This window comes from Diachasma alloeum, unplaced genomic scaffold, assembly GCF_001412515.2.
Source record: "Diachasma alloeum isolate Michigan unplaced genomic scaffold, Dall2.0 Dall_scaffold_00282, whole genome shotgun sequence".
Lineage (NCBI taxonomy): Eukaryota > Metazoa > Arthropoda > Insecta > Hymenoptera > Braconidae > Diachasma > Diachasma alloeum.
In genome coordinates, this window is record NW_021680421.1 from 416646 (window position 1) to 430966 (window position 14321).

Genomic DNA, 14321 nt, shown 5'->3' on the forward strand with positions numbered 1-14321 from the left:
CGAAAAATAAACAACAAACAACTTAGAGAAAATCACCCGAACAAGGGAAAGTGGAATCGCGGACCCAGGACCAAAACCACGAAAAAGGAAAAAAACCTGGAGACATCCTCGGTAAGATAAATTTCACTGTAAATATATAATGTAACTAAGATTATTTTTTATGCAGCTTGTCACATTTGTATTTTATTTAATGGATATGAGTCGGAGATAGTGGAAGAGGTAGTTGCTTTGTGTATAGATCCACGGCAGCGTTCGGCCAGTTTTGTACAGTCAGAGTCAAAACTTTTTCTTGGCCGATACGCTGCCACGTATCTCGATGTGGCACCCTAATTTTTGTGAGTTGTGCACTAATTTTTCATACGTTTTCCGTAGTTTCTCATGTGACTCTTCCGAAAAACTGGGTGAACAGCATTCTTTTCTCTCATTGATGAAATACACTAATTTTTAAGAAAGGTTCTTTTTACGTTTCAATGTATCCCTGTATTCTCTCCGTGTATAAATTTCACACAAGAATAATGTTGAAACGAAACTCATTATATTTCGAGGGAAAATTTCTTGAATGTCTACAGTTGAATTCATTCAATATATAACAAGCAGGGGTTCGAGCCTATTCGACAGAAGGCATGCGACCGTTTCTTTTTGCCTTATTAGTCTTTTTCTTCTTTTCATTTCTAACCTTCCGAATAGATCCGTCTCCCGTGCCTGTGACAGGCATACGTATGTGCCTGTCACAGGCCTGAGTACTAGTACATTGCATAATACAAGGATTTTAATGAAAAAACAAAAAAAGGGGAATATCTCGAATACTTTCTATGAACAGGTATAGATGTTTTGATTGATCTGGGTAGAGAATATCAAGACGAATATTTTGAAAAAAAAATAAGTGGAATCGTTTGCAAAATTTTAAAGATATTTAACATAATAGAGTTTCATAAAAAGTTGAATATCTCCAAAACTACTGGTGCGATTGAGCCTGTCTGCAATACGAACCTTTGTTGTCACAGGAGGAAGATTCTATCCAAATTTTAAGTTGATATCTCGATTTTTGCACACGTTAGCGCGCGTACAAGGATACTAATGAAAAAACAGAAAAGGGGAAATATCTCAAAAACTTTATGTGGACGGGTATATATGTTTTTATTGGTCTCGGTAGAGGACACCGAGACGAATATTTTGAAAGAAAAAAATCTAGATCTAAATCCAATAACTTTAAAGATATTCGTGAAAAACTATTTAAAAACGAATCGCTTTATCTCAAAAACTACTGGACCGATCGGGCTGAAATTGTGCGCAGAGTTAGTCCTCATTAAGACCTATAATCTGACAAAATTTCAATTTTATTTTAATTATTTTTGCCACTTAATTACTCAATTTTCTAAAAATTGACCATCGCGAAGGTGGCGGTGGACATATTTTCATACAGATATGGTCGCCAAACTTCGTATTTTTACATTTCAGACCATTCTACATCATTTCCCATGAAAATTAGAGAATGCGAAAATCGGACGATTACAAAGCTTCCATTCAGAATTAAAAAGATCTCTCCTGTGAAACATAATTTTTCGGTAGAACGAATTTTTCCTCAGTGTGAGATAACGATTGTTGGATTTCTTGTAGTTTTATTCATTTCATCTCGAGCATTTATCAATTATTATTAGTTTTGTGAGTAGCATGCCATATTTTACGCGTAGATATCAGATATGAGTGATAATAAACTGCTCTTACAAGACTTGAACACGATTTTAAAGGTGTTTATTCGAAATTTCGTACAGTAGGACTCCTGTAATTTCGAGCTGGCTATTTTCGATGGGCGGAGTCAGGGCGTCCTCACTCTCCCGCTTTCAGTCCCCACTTCTTCTCTTTATGGAATGGTCCCACCATCTCCCGGGTGCACAGCCGTATGCTCCTGAGTTCCCTAACCTTAATCATAGGGAAAAATGTACTTTGGAGTTATGTACTCACTGTTGCCCGATGGCCGAACACAAAGAGCAACATAATGCGTTCTCTCTCTAACCTCCCCACTACGCGCCCTTGGCCAATGATAACTTGGCCGATTATTTTCGACTTCTCAGAATTCGTTCCCCCGTCGGGTCGAAATTATAGTGTGACGTTTCCAGTTATCGGGAGGCCACATAAAGTTAAAGTTTTAATTTTTTTTTCTTTTCTTAAAATCGAAAATTATGTTTGGTGGGCGACATGAATTAAAATAAATTTCCACATTCGATTTTCGGGATCATTACAATAACTTCCTCCCTTCGGGTCGGGAAGTTAATAATATTAAGATAGTTGTGACGTTCGGGGAAAAATTTGGAATGAAGAATAGAATTATTTTTAATTGAAATTTTAAATATGTTGGACGCCAGTCGATGGATTCTTTTTCGAGAGTGCATCGACTCCTCTCGATTTAGAATTTTCAACAATTTTAACAGAATTACAATGGCTGGTAGCTCAGGTATCATAGTAGACTCTACTTGTTACAAGGGGGAGGGAGAACGATACTCACAGCCTGCAATTTTACCTTCCACACCCACACAATGGGAACACCAATTTTATGACAAATCTATAACAATATAATTCCAAAAAAGATAAATATGAAGAAATTTACAAGAAAATTATGATTGGAGGTTTTAGAACCTCCTCAACGACAAAATTGAGAAATTTACGAGAACAATGGATTGATAATCCATCAAAAATCAATATTTCATCTCAAAATATAATTAATTCGGAAATTTAACCAAAAATTTACTTGAAGATGACAAAAGTGAACGAATTAATCAGAGGAGTTGATCACAATAACCTTAACTCACGAAAATATAATGAAAAATTAGGAAAGACGCCATCTTGGACGCTTTCTCAAGAATAGCCAAGACAAAGGCTGCAATTTTACAATTTTACTCAAATTTAATAACAATCCGGCTCTGCCCACCTGTCGATTTGTGAGAAATCACCTGCTCCAGGATAGACAGCAGCCTTCATAATGAAAAATAATAAATTTGTCTCAAAATAAACAAAATAAATGTCAATCTGGCAGACAATACAATTTTGCGACTACATCTCGCGCTGGCTAGTAGACGACTCTTTTTAAGCTTGGGCCGGTTCAACCGATATGCCTGCTTGATCTTGTTTTGGGGGAGGAACCTCCCCCCAAATTCATAAGACACGGAATTTGATTGGATTTCGAAGTTCTAACAGAAGTATTAAACGCTAGAATATTGTACGCATCAATTTACATGAAAATTATTTCTCAAAAACTCCTAAATGGATATAAATCAATATTCTCGATATTTTAAAATTATTTTAGATTAAATGTCCTGAATTATTCCCAACGTTGGAATATTATTCACATTCGAGTATCCCTCGCTGACTTCCTGTAGGTTTTGCTTGTTAGACAAGGGGCTTTCCTTTCCCGTTCGTTCGTCGCGTCAGGGTACCCTGGACCATAGTTGTTCGGTGGTTGATGGCAATGGATCCTCAGTTGAAGACATCTTCTGCTCCCATTTGAAAAGCACGGGCTTCGTAGAGGGACGCCATCGTCCAATCCTCCTTTCTAATAGCCTGAACTGGATGGTCTGGATGGTCTGGCTCCAAAAGATTTTTCTCAGGACCTCCTCTTCTCGACCCAGTCCGCCGCCGTGGAATTGTAACCGTTGGAGATGATAAAAAGATTAGAATTGGGAAAGGTTTGGAGTATTTCCTTTCCCGATCCTCATGGATGAGAAAAGTCTCCTAGAGGCTAATTTTTAACAATTTTGCCTTAGAAGGTCTCATTTTTCATTTAAAAATGAAAATAAACAAATTTTACAAACAAAAAATTGATTACGGTTTGACGACCCGTGTCGTCACAATAGGAGTAGTACTGTAACGTTTGAACCGTTTCTACATTACCATGCCTTGATATAATAATTTTAAGGCAAATACCATAATTTTGTGGTGGGTATACAAGAATCCAATCCTTTCTATCTGGCAACATTGACCAAAGCTGACGATGGGAACAAGCTTGTATGAATTCTGGGTTGGCGAAGCCCAGTGACTCAGACCTCAGCCAGCCGCCCAGCTCTGCTTGCATTGTCGATATCGAGATATGCGGAAGCGTATCGGCCAAGAAATTTTGATTCCGACTGTACAAATCGAACATCAGGCCGAGCGCACCGCGTATCTATACACGATAGAACTTCCTCCTCCACTACCTCTAAATGATTAACATTCGGTAGAGTAAAAACGGGACGATCGGAAAATTATCCTTAGTTACATTATATAAAACGCCTATGAGCTTTTCAACGGTGTAACCATTGCATTTTTTGGGTTAATATTAAAAAAGATACGCGCATAGCAACAGGCTGACATTCACATTCTCGCCATTCACATTATAAAGTGTGAGAATCAAGTTACAACGTTGGCAGTGCCTGTCCAACTGAGCCTCACATTCAACGTCGAAGTGTTGTCACCAGTGCATTTAAATGTGGGTTGTGATGTTCTGGAGAACAATGGGAAACGTTTTATTCTCACTTCAAATTACTTATTACATTAAAACGAAAAATTAATTCAGTGTTGTATTTTTTTTTAACTATTCAATGTCCGTAGGTAATTAAATTTTAAAACAAAATATGTATTTTTCTTCGAGTAATAACAGTTTTCAGTTTCGTGGGGACAATGGTCTAAATTAGGTTATGGTGAGATGCGAAGGACAAGAAGACACTTTTGTAATTATTTCAACAATATGAGTAATATCTTCAAAATGAAAAATTAAAACAAATGTTTTTATAACAATATCTATCAAGTTAACGTTTTTACAAAATTTTATAATCGAACATTTTCTTCGGTTGTTGGTGAAACGAAATCAATCCATCTCATGAAAAAATACAATCCCCATAGAAAATCAAAGAAAAAATTGAATGGGAAAAACAAACTAAGTCTGAAGTCTGAATAAATGATCAAAAGTTGGTAAAAACAATGAATCTGGAGTAGAACTGTTTGTTTTCCTTCTGTTAAGCATTGAAAGGATGTTCTATCTTGTGGAAAAAAAGAGTTGAATTGCAAAGAACAACTTTCTCATGATATGAAAACAATTCTGCGCTTATTTTGAAAAAATTAGTGAAATCTCTTTAAAAAACTAAAACAAATGTTTTTATAAAAAATCTGCATCAAGAAATTTTGTTTGGTTTTTACTGGAAAGCTTAAACTTTAAAAAAATAAAAATAAATGAAAAAGAAAGCCAAGTCAGGAATGTCAAATAAATGAGTATAGTATAAGATCAGATTTCTATAAGAAAAATAGTTCTCAATAGAAAAAGAATTTTTTTAAAATTCCCCATAAAATAAAAAATCAGCAGGAGCAGGACTAACATTCTTGGCACGGATCAGCAGATGGAGGATTAGATTCATATAGACAGTGAGTAGAAAGAATCCGCGCCAAGACCAACCAAACAAAATTTCTTGGTGCAGATTTTTTATAAAAACTTTTTTTTTTGTTTTTTAGGGAGTTAGGCTGAAATGACGGCGATTCATAAGATCATCTATGAGCCTCAATTCAGGTCTAATCGAGGCCTTGAGTATTCAGGCTGAGTACATCAAGGCTCATCCAGGGCTTAACCAGTCCTCAAGAATAAAATCTACTTTTAATTAATTTCCGTAATTCTTGGAATAATGGTCAACAATTAATGATGGCGAAAACGTTGTTATTGCTTCCACAAAGATAGTTCTAGTTATAAACATCTATCGCATCATCCAAGCTAACCCCAAACCAGACTTTTGCGGCAGCCCTTTGAGCACAAGATTACATAGTTACATTTATCTTCATCTGCAACGAATTGACAAATGAATTTTGAACTCATTAATACGTCAAATCTATTTTGTTTATTCAATTCGTAAGAAGTTTATTTATGCATAAATGAAAGAATTCTACGTTGTATTTTTATACTCTCGAAAAATTTCTCGTCGTAAGAAGTTTCAGATGGCCTAGTGGAAACGCGCTGGACCGCGAATCAGAAGGACCGCGGATCCAATCCCTCGGGGTAGGAGCAATTTTTCGAGTGTTCAATTTCATTTTATTTCGATTACAAATGTGCGGATAATTATTGAGTACAAATAGTTAATAAAAAATAATAATTATAACATTTTCCTCAATTCGGATTTTGACCAATCAGAGTGCAGTATTCGGGGTCACGTGACACGTTTCACACTGATAATTTCCCCGGCTGGATGGAAATTATGAAACTGATCAGAGTTCTCTCGTTGCTATGCAACAAAACATTCGGGAAATATCCGATAATTTTGAAGGTTTTTGGAGTATTATACACTGAGAAAAAAAAATTCTAAGAAATAGAAATTCTATGATTGATCCAAATCGTTCATCGATTGAATAGTCGCAAAAGAAAATGCTATTGTAAGAAACAAATATCGATTTAATTTTAATGTTTTCGATTGAAAAGAATGAGATCAGTTGTCTAAACTTTTTTTTTGTTGCTATCTACTTTTCAGTACATACAAAGCAATGTCTGTATTATCAGATATCTTCTTCGAATAAAGCATATAATTATCCAATTTATCAGCGTCACGATATCCCGCAAAAGAATATCTATTCGATTGAAAGCAGAATTCATAGATGCAATAAAATATTCATTTGGCCTATGAGGAACATATTGTTGGATACTCATTGATGCGAGACTTTCGCGAAGCGCAGTTTCTTGTTTACGACAAACGCAATTCTTCATCATTTGAACTGATTATTTTTCCATTGCAATTGTGAAAAAAAAATTATTTGCGCCAAATCCGAAGCGTTTGAACTAAATCAAAATTGAATTGTATGAAATCGATTTTGTCGCGAAAACAAGTATTTTCTAAATTCGATAGAATAAACAAAATATACTATACTATAACAAAATCGATTTCATACAATCCAATTTTGGTTTAGTTCAAATCGATATTTGTGTCTTACAATAGCATTTTCTTTTGCGACTATTCAATCGATGAACGATTTGGATCAATCATAGAATTTCTATTGCTTAGAAATTTTTTTTCTCAGTGTAGCTGACAATTTTTTAAAATCCACCGTGAATTAATTAATCATTACAATTAACGCTTATCGGGTTATCGACTGTTACTAACGGTACTACCACGGCCTTTTTTATGGAGTTCTCGAAATAGACAGAAAGGCTAGTAAACGAATCACAAATCTTTCAAACAAATACCTATAAATAATAATATGATTAGTTAAAAAGAAGCGCGATTGAGCCTTTAAAATGTTCTAATTCATAGTTTGGATCAAGCCTTGGTATCAAGCCTTATTCGAGCCTTAGAAATTGGGTCTCAAATCAGGTTATCATTTTGGGGCTGAATAATTACTGATTCAAGTTTGGGCCCCAGCCCTGATTGAGAATTTTCAAACCTTAGTTCAGGGCTTGATGAGCCTTGTTTCCATCGTCCTACCCGGGTAACTCCTAAGTTATTTGGGTTTGTGTTGAATCGTCTGCCTACGGTACAGACCTGAAGTAGCGAATGTCATATCTATTTTATCGACAGAAAGAACGGTTTTATATACTCCCATCCATTATCCAGATTGCGACTGAAATGTATCCACTTGTCATTGAAATAATTAATGCTACAAACCTTCAACAACGTGACCTCGCAATGATAAGAACCGTACGTTTTTTATTTCAAGTTGGCCATTACATCCAACTCTCTTTCTCTACAATAAATTTATTCATATTTGTCTGACTCGATTCTCCCGTTCGCCCCTGATAAAAAAGAAACTAATTGAATACTAACAAACAAGAGGGCTGACTATAAATTCTACAGTAAACAGATACAGCAATGATAATTGGCAGTATTTTACGATCGACATGTGAAAATAAAACCCGTGACCAGAAGAATGGAAGCGGCTTCGATACGGTGCCTTCCCAGGAACTGCATTCTCCCAAGTCCTCTACTTTGTGGCACAGTGTGGCGTGAGGACGTCACGTGCAAATTGAGATGTTTACAACGGCTCGGAGGGAGGCTACGTGACGAAGATGCAAATGGCCAGCTCCACCTCAATGATTAAGGAGCAAATCACCGGGGGACCTTGAAACTTGAATCAATGGTGAGTAATAATCGTATATTAAGAGACAGAGAAACAGAATAGTAGAGATCAAGCTAGAGAGAAGAAAACGTGAACGTCTAAGCAACACAAAACTCTTTAGATGTTTTTGTTTTTTTAGGAGCGAAAGAGATTTAGCTCTTCCTTGGATTTATAGGAGTTTTATTTAGATTTTAGATGAATATAATCTTCTATTCCAAGATAAGAACAGAAAGAAAGTGGAGTTATATGAGGGAAGCAAGTCGTTCTATTCGTCCACTGCATATAAAATTTGAATTGTGTCGAAAGAACATCGATTGATTATTGTAATTATTGAATAATTTTGATAATTAGTCATGAGAGAAATCATCAGATTTATTTTGTAGGTAAAAAAATTTCTTCCCAGATTATGAGATTATTCCACTGAGAGAAAAACCAAGTTCTCAAGCAAGTCTTGTTTTAGTCAACAAAATCGTTAGTTGAAAATTAGTAAAAAAAATCATTGTTTGGTTCGAATTTGAAAGTCTCAAACATGAATAATTGTTCTGCTTTCAACAACTGTGAAACATTTGGCTCAATAGGCGGATAATTCATAGAAGACTTTGCCTTTTCAGGATAAAGATATATTTTAAAGAGGCAAGTGTATCAAGAAATATTTTGTCCCTAAGTTACAAGATTACTATCATATCATTATTATTATTTCATTTAAAAATTAATTTGTTGTCTGTGACTATTGAATAATCGAAACGATAAACTACTATCTCTCGTTTCATATGAAACGAGCGTTTGCTGGGAGCAAAATACTCCAGTTTACCGAAATTTCGGGGACAATCATTGAGATCTTCATAGCTCATATAATTTTCTACAAAATAAATCTCTTGATATTTTTCAGAGGGAAATCACTCGTTTACAGAACAATCGCCTAATTAACCGAGATATTACGGCCAATTTGCTGAGATATTCATGAGATAAAAAATTAATATGATAAATTGCATTGCTATGATATGTATTTAATGATAATGAAATAGTATATTTCGTAACGAGTGCAAAAAACATTTTCGTGAAAAGACCCGGTAAATCGCGATTCTAACCTCGCTTCGCTCGGTTTGATCGCGGTTTACGGGCCTTCTGACAAAAAATTGCATTCATCACACGGTCCAAATGTATTTTCTGACGAATGTGATTATAGGCCTCGCCTTCGGCTCGGCCTACAAAGCCACATTCGTCAGAAAATACTTTGTGGACCTTGTGATGAAAATAACTATTTTTCACGAGTTACGAACAATATTTTTCATTACAATGTGGCGGAAATTGGATTTTTAGGCACGCGGAGCTTGCCGAAAAGTTCACTTTTCGTCACAGCGTGATGAAAAATATCTTTCACTCATTATATTTTATTGAATTATATCCGTGATTATTACATGACAAAATGAATCCAACAACGATGAATCAAAAATCAAGTTAATGGATCTTTTGATGATTGAAATAATTTTGTGAATAAAAGAAAATCCAGTAAAAATCATCGAGTTCTTTTATGGAAAAATTAATGGTTTTGTCAATTACTAGTATTTTAATCAACTCAATGAGCCACCAAAAGCCCATAAATAGCATCTAACCTACTAAGCCTTTTATCAATAGCTAAAGATGATTGAGAACCGTCATGATCGTTTCCACGGCTTACGATCGCTTAACATTTTAATGCGTGATAATGCCTAGTATCGTGTACTTGTGCAGCTTGTCAGGCGTACATCATCGTTGTACCATGACGCCGGAGTTCACTTAACCCAAGCCAATTTGAATCCACCAGCAACTCCAACAGCGTCTCTCCAGGTATCCAGGAACGATTCGAATCACGCACAACATCCGCTCTTCACCGATTGAAAATGCAACAGTTGGCATGAAATTAATCTTACCCTTTTGTTCAAACAAACCATCAACGAGGAGAGATAAGGGAATTGAATTTAATTAGAAATTCATTTGTAGGAAATCATCGAGTTCATTATCCTGAAGAAAAACGTTAGTGTCGTTTCTGTTAGTCCAATTGTCTGGCAGAAGTCTCACTACGAAGTTATCCCTCCAAAATCTGTGCCAACGTCTCCCATGGAGCCTTCAATTGACAAGCAGGAGGGGAGAGTGTGACTTGAAAGAGATAGTTGTGGATTTTTATAGAAACTTGTACCTGTTAATGTACCTGCCTAATGTTACCAACCAACTCCAGTACGCTATTAGGGTTAAAGAACAGGTGGGAAGCATTGCGACAATCATCCAGGGAATTTCATTAAAGCCACTGTCGACGATTAGACGGAGAGCGAGGGCACATATGTAGATTGAGAATAAGGCTAGAGGAGTCGTCACCAGAAGGTAGAGGAAATCAAAGAGGACCTGAATCAAGAACGGGCGAATTCACGAAATTAATTATTGTTGGATTATTTTGGTGAAATGTCTGATTTCAGGAGGAATAACAAAAAAGATTTCTTAACATTTTCAATGAAAAATTTGTAATCGATCGATTTTTCCACTCTCTAATTTTGCTTGGAAATGACTTGTAATGTCATCAAACATCGAAATATCATGTTTTTCGAAAATCTATGCCTGTACGTCCATATGTGCGGGCAAAATTCCCAGAAATTTTTCATAAACCTTCAGAGAAAAAGGACTAAAGCTATAGGTAAAAAACTGGAATTTGCGCTTATAATTGCAATTATTTGGGGGCACACTTGGGCAAAATCTCAGCTCAATCGGTCTAATAGTTTTAGAGATACAGCGATTCCGCAAAATTTTTCTTTCCTCAATATCTCGAAAACTACTGCACCAAATGAACTTCTTTGACATCAAAATATTCCTTATGATAGTATCTATCGAATTGGACCACAATATACCTAGCTCACTAAGGTGAGTCATCCAATAATTAACATTTTTCATTTTTGAAGTCGAATTGATGCGAACATAACAAAAAAGTTGAGATAGCAAGTTGAAATTTGGTAGGATTCTAGCTTATACTGCATCACAAGCTGGTGTTTCAGATAGAAGAAATCAAATTAGTCGTTTTCAGAGATATTCAACTATTTGTATGAAACTATATTGGTCAATATCTCAAAAACTACTTGACCGATTTAATTGTTTTTTCAAAATACTCGTCAACTCCGTATAAGCGATTTTACATTTTTGGTGTTCTCTAAATTCTTTGTTCGCACAATAACTTGAGAAAAAATTGGGAAAGGAATGTGATATGAGAAAATAGTTTCTCCTGTAAATTGAAAAAGGGAATTGCTATAGATCCATTCGGAAGATTACTACCAATGGAATTGGTACAAATGAAAAATTAAAATATAAATAACACATAAAGTAACAGTCATATGCCTTCTGCAATATAGGAGCGATCAACTGCTTGTTAATGTTATATTTTCTAAAAAGTGGTAACCCAAAAACCGAACTATCACACCCGGACATACAGACATTTTCTAAAAACATCATTTCTTCACGTTTCATACCATTGTACATCATTTCCAGGCAAAATTGGAGAATGTCAAAATCCGACGAATACCATGCTTCCATTCGGAAGCAAAAACACTAATAAGGCAAAAAGTAACGATCACAGGCCTTTTGTCGCCACTAGGCGCCATGTATCTGTTGTTTCTTCATTCCCAATCATGAGAAAGGTAACTCCTTTCGATTTTCTCTTTTTTTCTAGCATTTAATAACGTTAAAAAAAGGTTTTTAGTCGCTCTCGAGTAGTTTTTAGTAGCACTCACAAGAGACTTTTATTTAGGCATCCTGAAAAACTGAGCACAAGGAGGAAATCGGAAAAATTGATTTGTTTATCATCTATCCAAAACTGAAAAAAGAAATGATACAAAATTTTCTTTTTCATGTCTATTGAGCTCTTTTAAATTGGAAACCTGAAAAAGAGGTTCTATCATGAAATAGAGCAAAATGGACTGAATTCTACGAGTTTCCTACTTTTTTGGATGTTCTATCTGAAACGAAAAATCACTGACTTTCAACTTTCAGGACGGTTCCCCCTTAATAGTTTCATCTCAAGACATCAAGAGCGAATTTGTTCACTTGAAAGTTTTCTTGAAATTTTTCCGTAAAATCGCCAAATTTCTAAACAATGACCAAATTGGTCATTTTTAGAATGATGAAAATAAAAAAGAAATATGGGAAGAACCTGTCGTGTCGCAATGACAGTATTGAACCAGATCCATGCGCTCTTGCACACCCCATGTCTCGGTACTTTCTTGGTGAGGTACTTGTAGCCGCAGAGCTCGCATCTGACATGACCAGACTCGGTAAGCCACCTCTCCAGACACTCGACATGAACAAGTGCAACTGTACCACGACACCTTAATATTAAGAGACAATTATGAGGATTCCATAATAGCGGTGATGGGAGATGATCTTCAACGCCGATTAACTAACTTGCAGGCTGATATCAAGGGTCCGAGATAAGCGTATGAGGAAAGAGTGGATGTCTGGCTATCATTTCTGTGGGGCTGCTGTTGCTTCGGCCACTCCCACAAGGGACGTGATACTGCAACCGCTGGGAAACCACCCATGTGACAAATTCTGCAGATGTCTCCTGTTGATAGTTGAGACTCGTCTGAAATAATTGATTTCCTCAGCTGAATGCAATGGAATCAGTCTTGCCTTTAAATTTAAGTGGTGGAGAATTTATATTCAGTAGATATAGGAATTTTAGACATTATGAGTAAAGTTAATCGTCAAGCATTCGGGGGAATATGATCGATCCAATACTAGTGGCTGGAGCAATAAAAAACGTTCATCCCTAGAATATGGGAAAGCTTCAAAAAGTCTCGATAGGATTATGCATATTATATTATTATGTGAAAAAATTACATTCTACTAAATTTAACATTTCTTCAAAAATGACTACGTCAATGCATTCCATGACTGGACGAATGCCAACAATGGACGATTCCTCTTATATCGTTCCTGATATACGAGGAATCGCTACAGTCCTGGCTGACTGAGAATTTTACAATAGAAAAGACACAATTAAGAATATGTTTTGAATAAGATGGAACATGAATTTTCTTGCAGCTCCCACTCCTCTCCACAAGCGTTGGTACGACATTTTTCCTATTCTCCTTAGATTCCGAGATAGCCGAATCAAGTGAAGCAGTTCAATTCCTACTCTAGTGAATTATGTAACTATTTAGTAAATGAGTGATTTCAGCAGAAAATTTTCCAGGCATGAGATTTCACATATCTTGGTGAAATCACATAGGTATGAGATTGCAGCAATTGAAAAGTTGTGAAGTTATTTTTTTTCTCCAGAAAAAAAGAACTCACCATCACCGTATTTTAAGGAGATGATTGACTTTTTCTTGTCTCCATCCTTCCACTCGTCCTCTATACCTACTAATCAAACCGAATTACATTACGACGGTTAAAAAGTGTATTTTTATTCATAACTAACCTGTTTCGATCGGATTGCTTGCATTCCCATGAATTTCCAGCTCGTTTGACATCAATGAGTCCTGTCTTTTCCCATTACTCAATTCTTTTAGTCATTTTTTAAATTTCAATTTTTGCAAGGTCTCAAACTGGACAATTTTTAATTATTTATCTAAAATCAGTAGTGAGGGACTCACTTCATACCGAATTAATTGGTTTCGGAAAAACAAAAGAAGAACAACAAACGAGAAAAAATAATTATTCAACTGAAAGCACTGTGTTTGAAGAGTCGAGCGACCGCTCCTTCTACAACTATTTCAATTATCGAAATTCATTGGTATACACTCATAAGTAGGGCTGGGTACTTGGCGTAAGGAAATGTACAGTATTGTTGGAGAACAATTGAGAAGAGGGAATTCGGAAGCAATTTTCTAACACGAAACAAGAAAAAGTTGGCATCTATCGTTGTGAAGTTGCTGAAGAAGGAAAATAAAAAAAAAGAAGAGTGAATTGATTATTATTATGGAAAACAAGGGTGAGGGGATAAAATGATAACATGAAAAAATAGGTAAAGAGATGGCGCTGTGATGGTTTATTTCTTTTATGGATGGAAAGTATGGCTAAGGGAACATAGGTGGAATTTTCGGAAGGGATTTTTTGGGGTTCTGCCACGACCACGACCAGTGTAGCTTCTTGAGAGGTGATTTTTCGAGTTTCTCTTTGGGATTGATTGAGGGGGACTTCTAGAGGGAGTTCTTGGGATTTTTGAGAGCATTCCCTCAGGTTCTTCTTAGGACTGATTGAAAAGGATTGGTAGAGGGTGGTTTTTGATATTTTCGAAGGGCATT

The 14321-nt window shown here is 35.9% G+C and overlaps 1 protein-coding gene across 1 annotated transcript; it reads right to left on the reverse strand.

The window, feature by feature from the left end:
- Positions 1-10017: 10017 nt before the first annotated feature.
- On the reverse strand, positions 10018-13547 carry LOC107038432 (E3 ubiquitin-protein ligase MARCH2). The gene is made up of 6 exons (XM_015257529.1): positions 13496-13547; positions 13369-13437; positions 12475-12655; positions 12224-12398; positions 10232-10434; positions 10018-10159 (listed from the first exon to the last, which is right to left on the reverse strand). Exons 1-6 carry the CDS (start codon positions 13545-13547, stop codon positions 10018-10020), a joined length of 822 nt encoding a protein of 273 aa, XP_015113015.1.
- Positions 13548-14321: the final 774 nt, after the last annotated feature.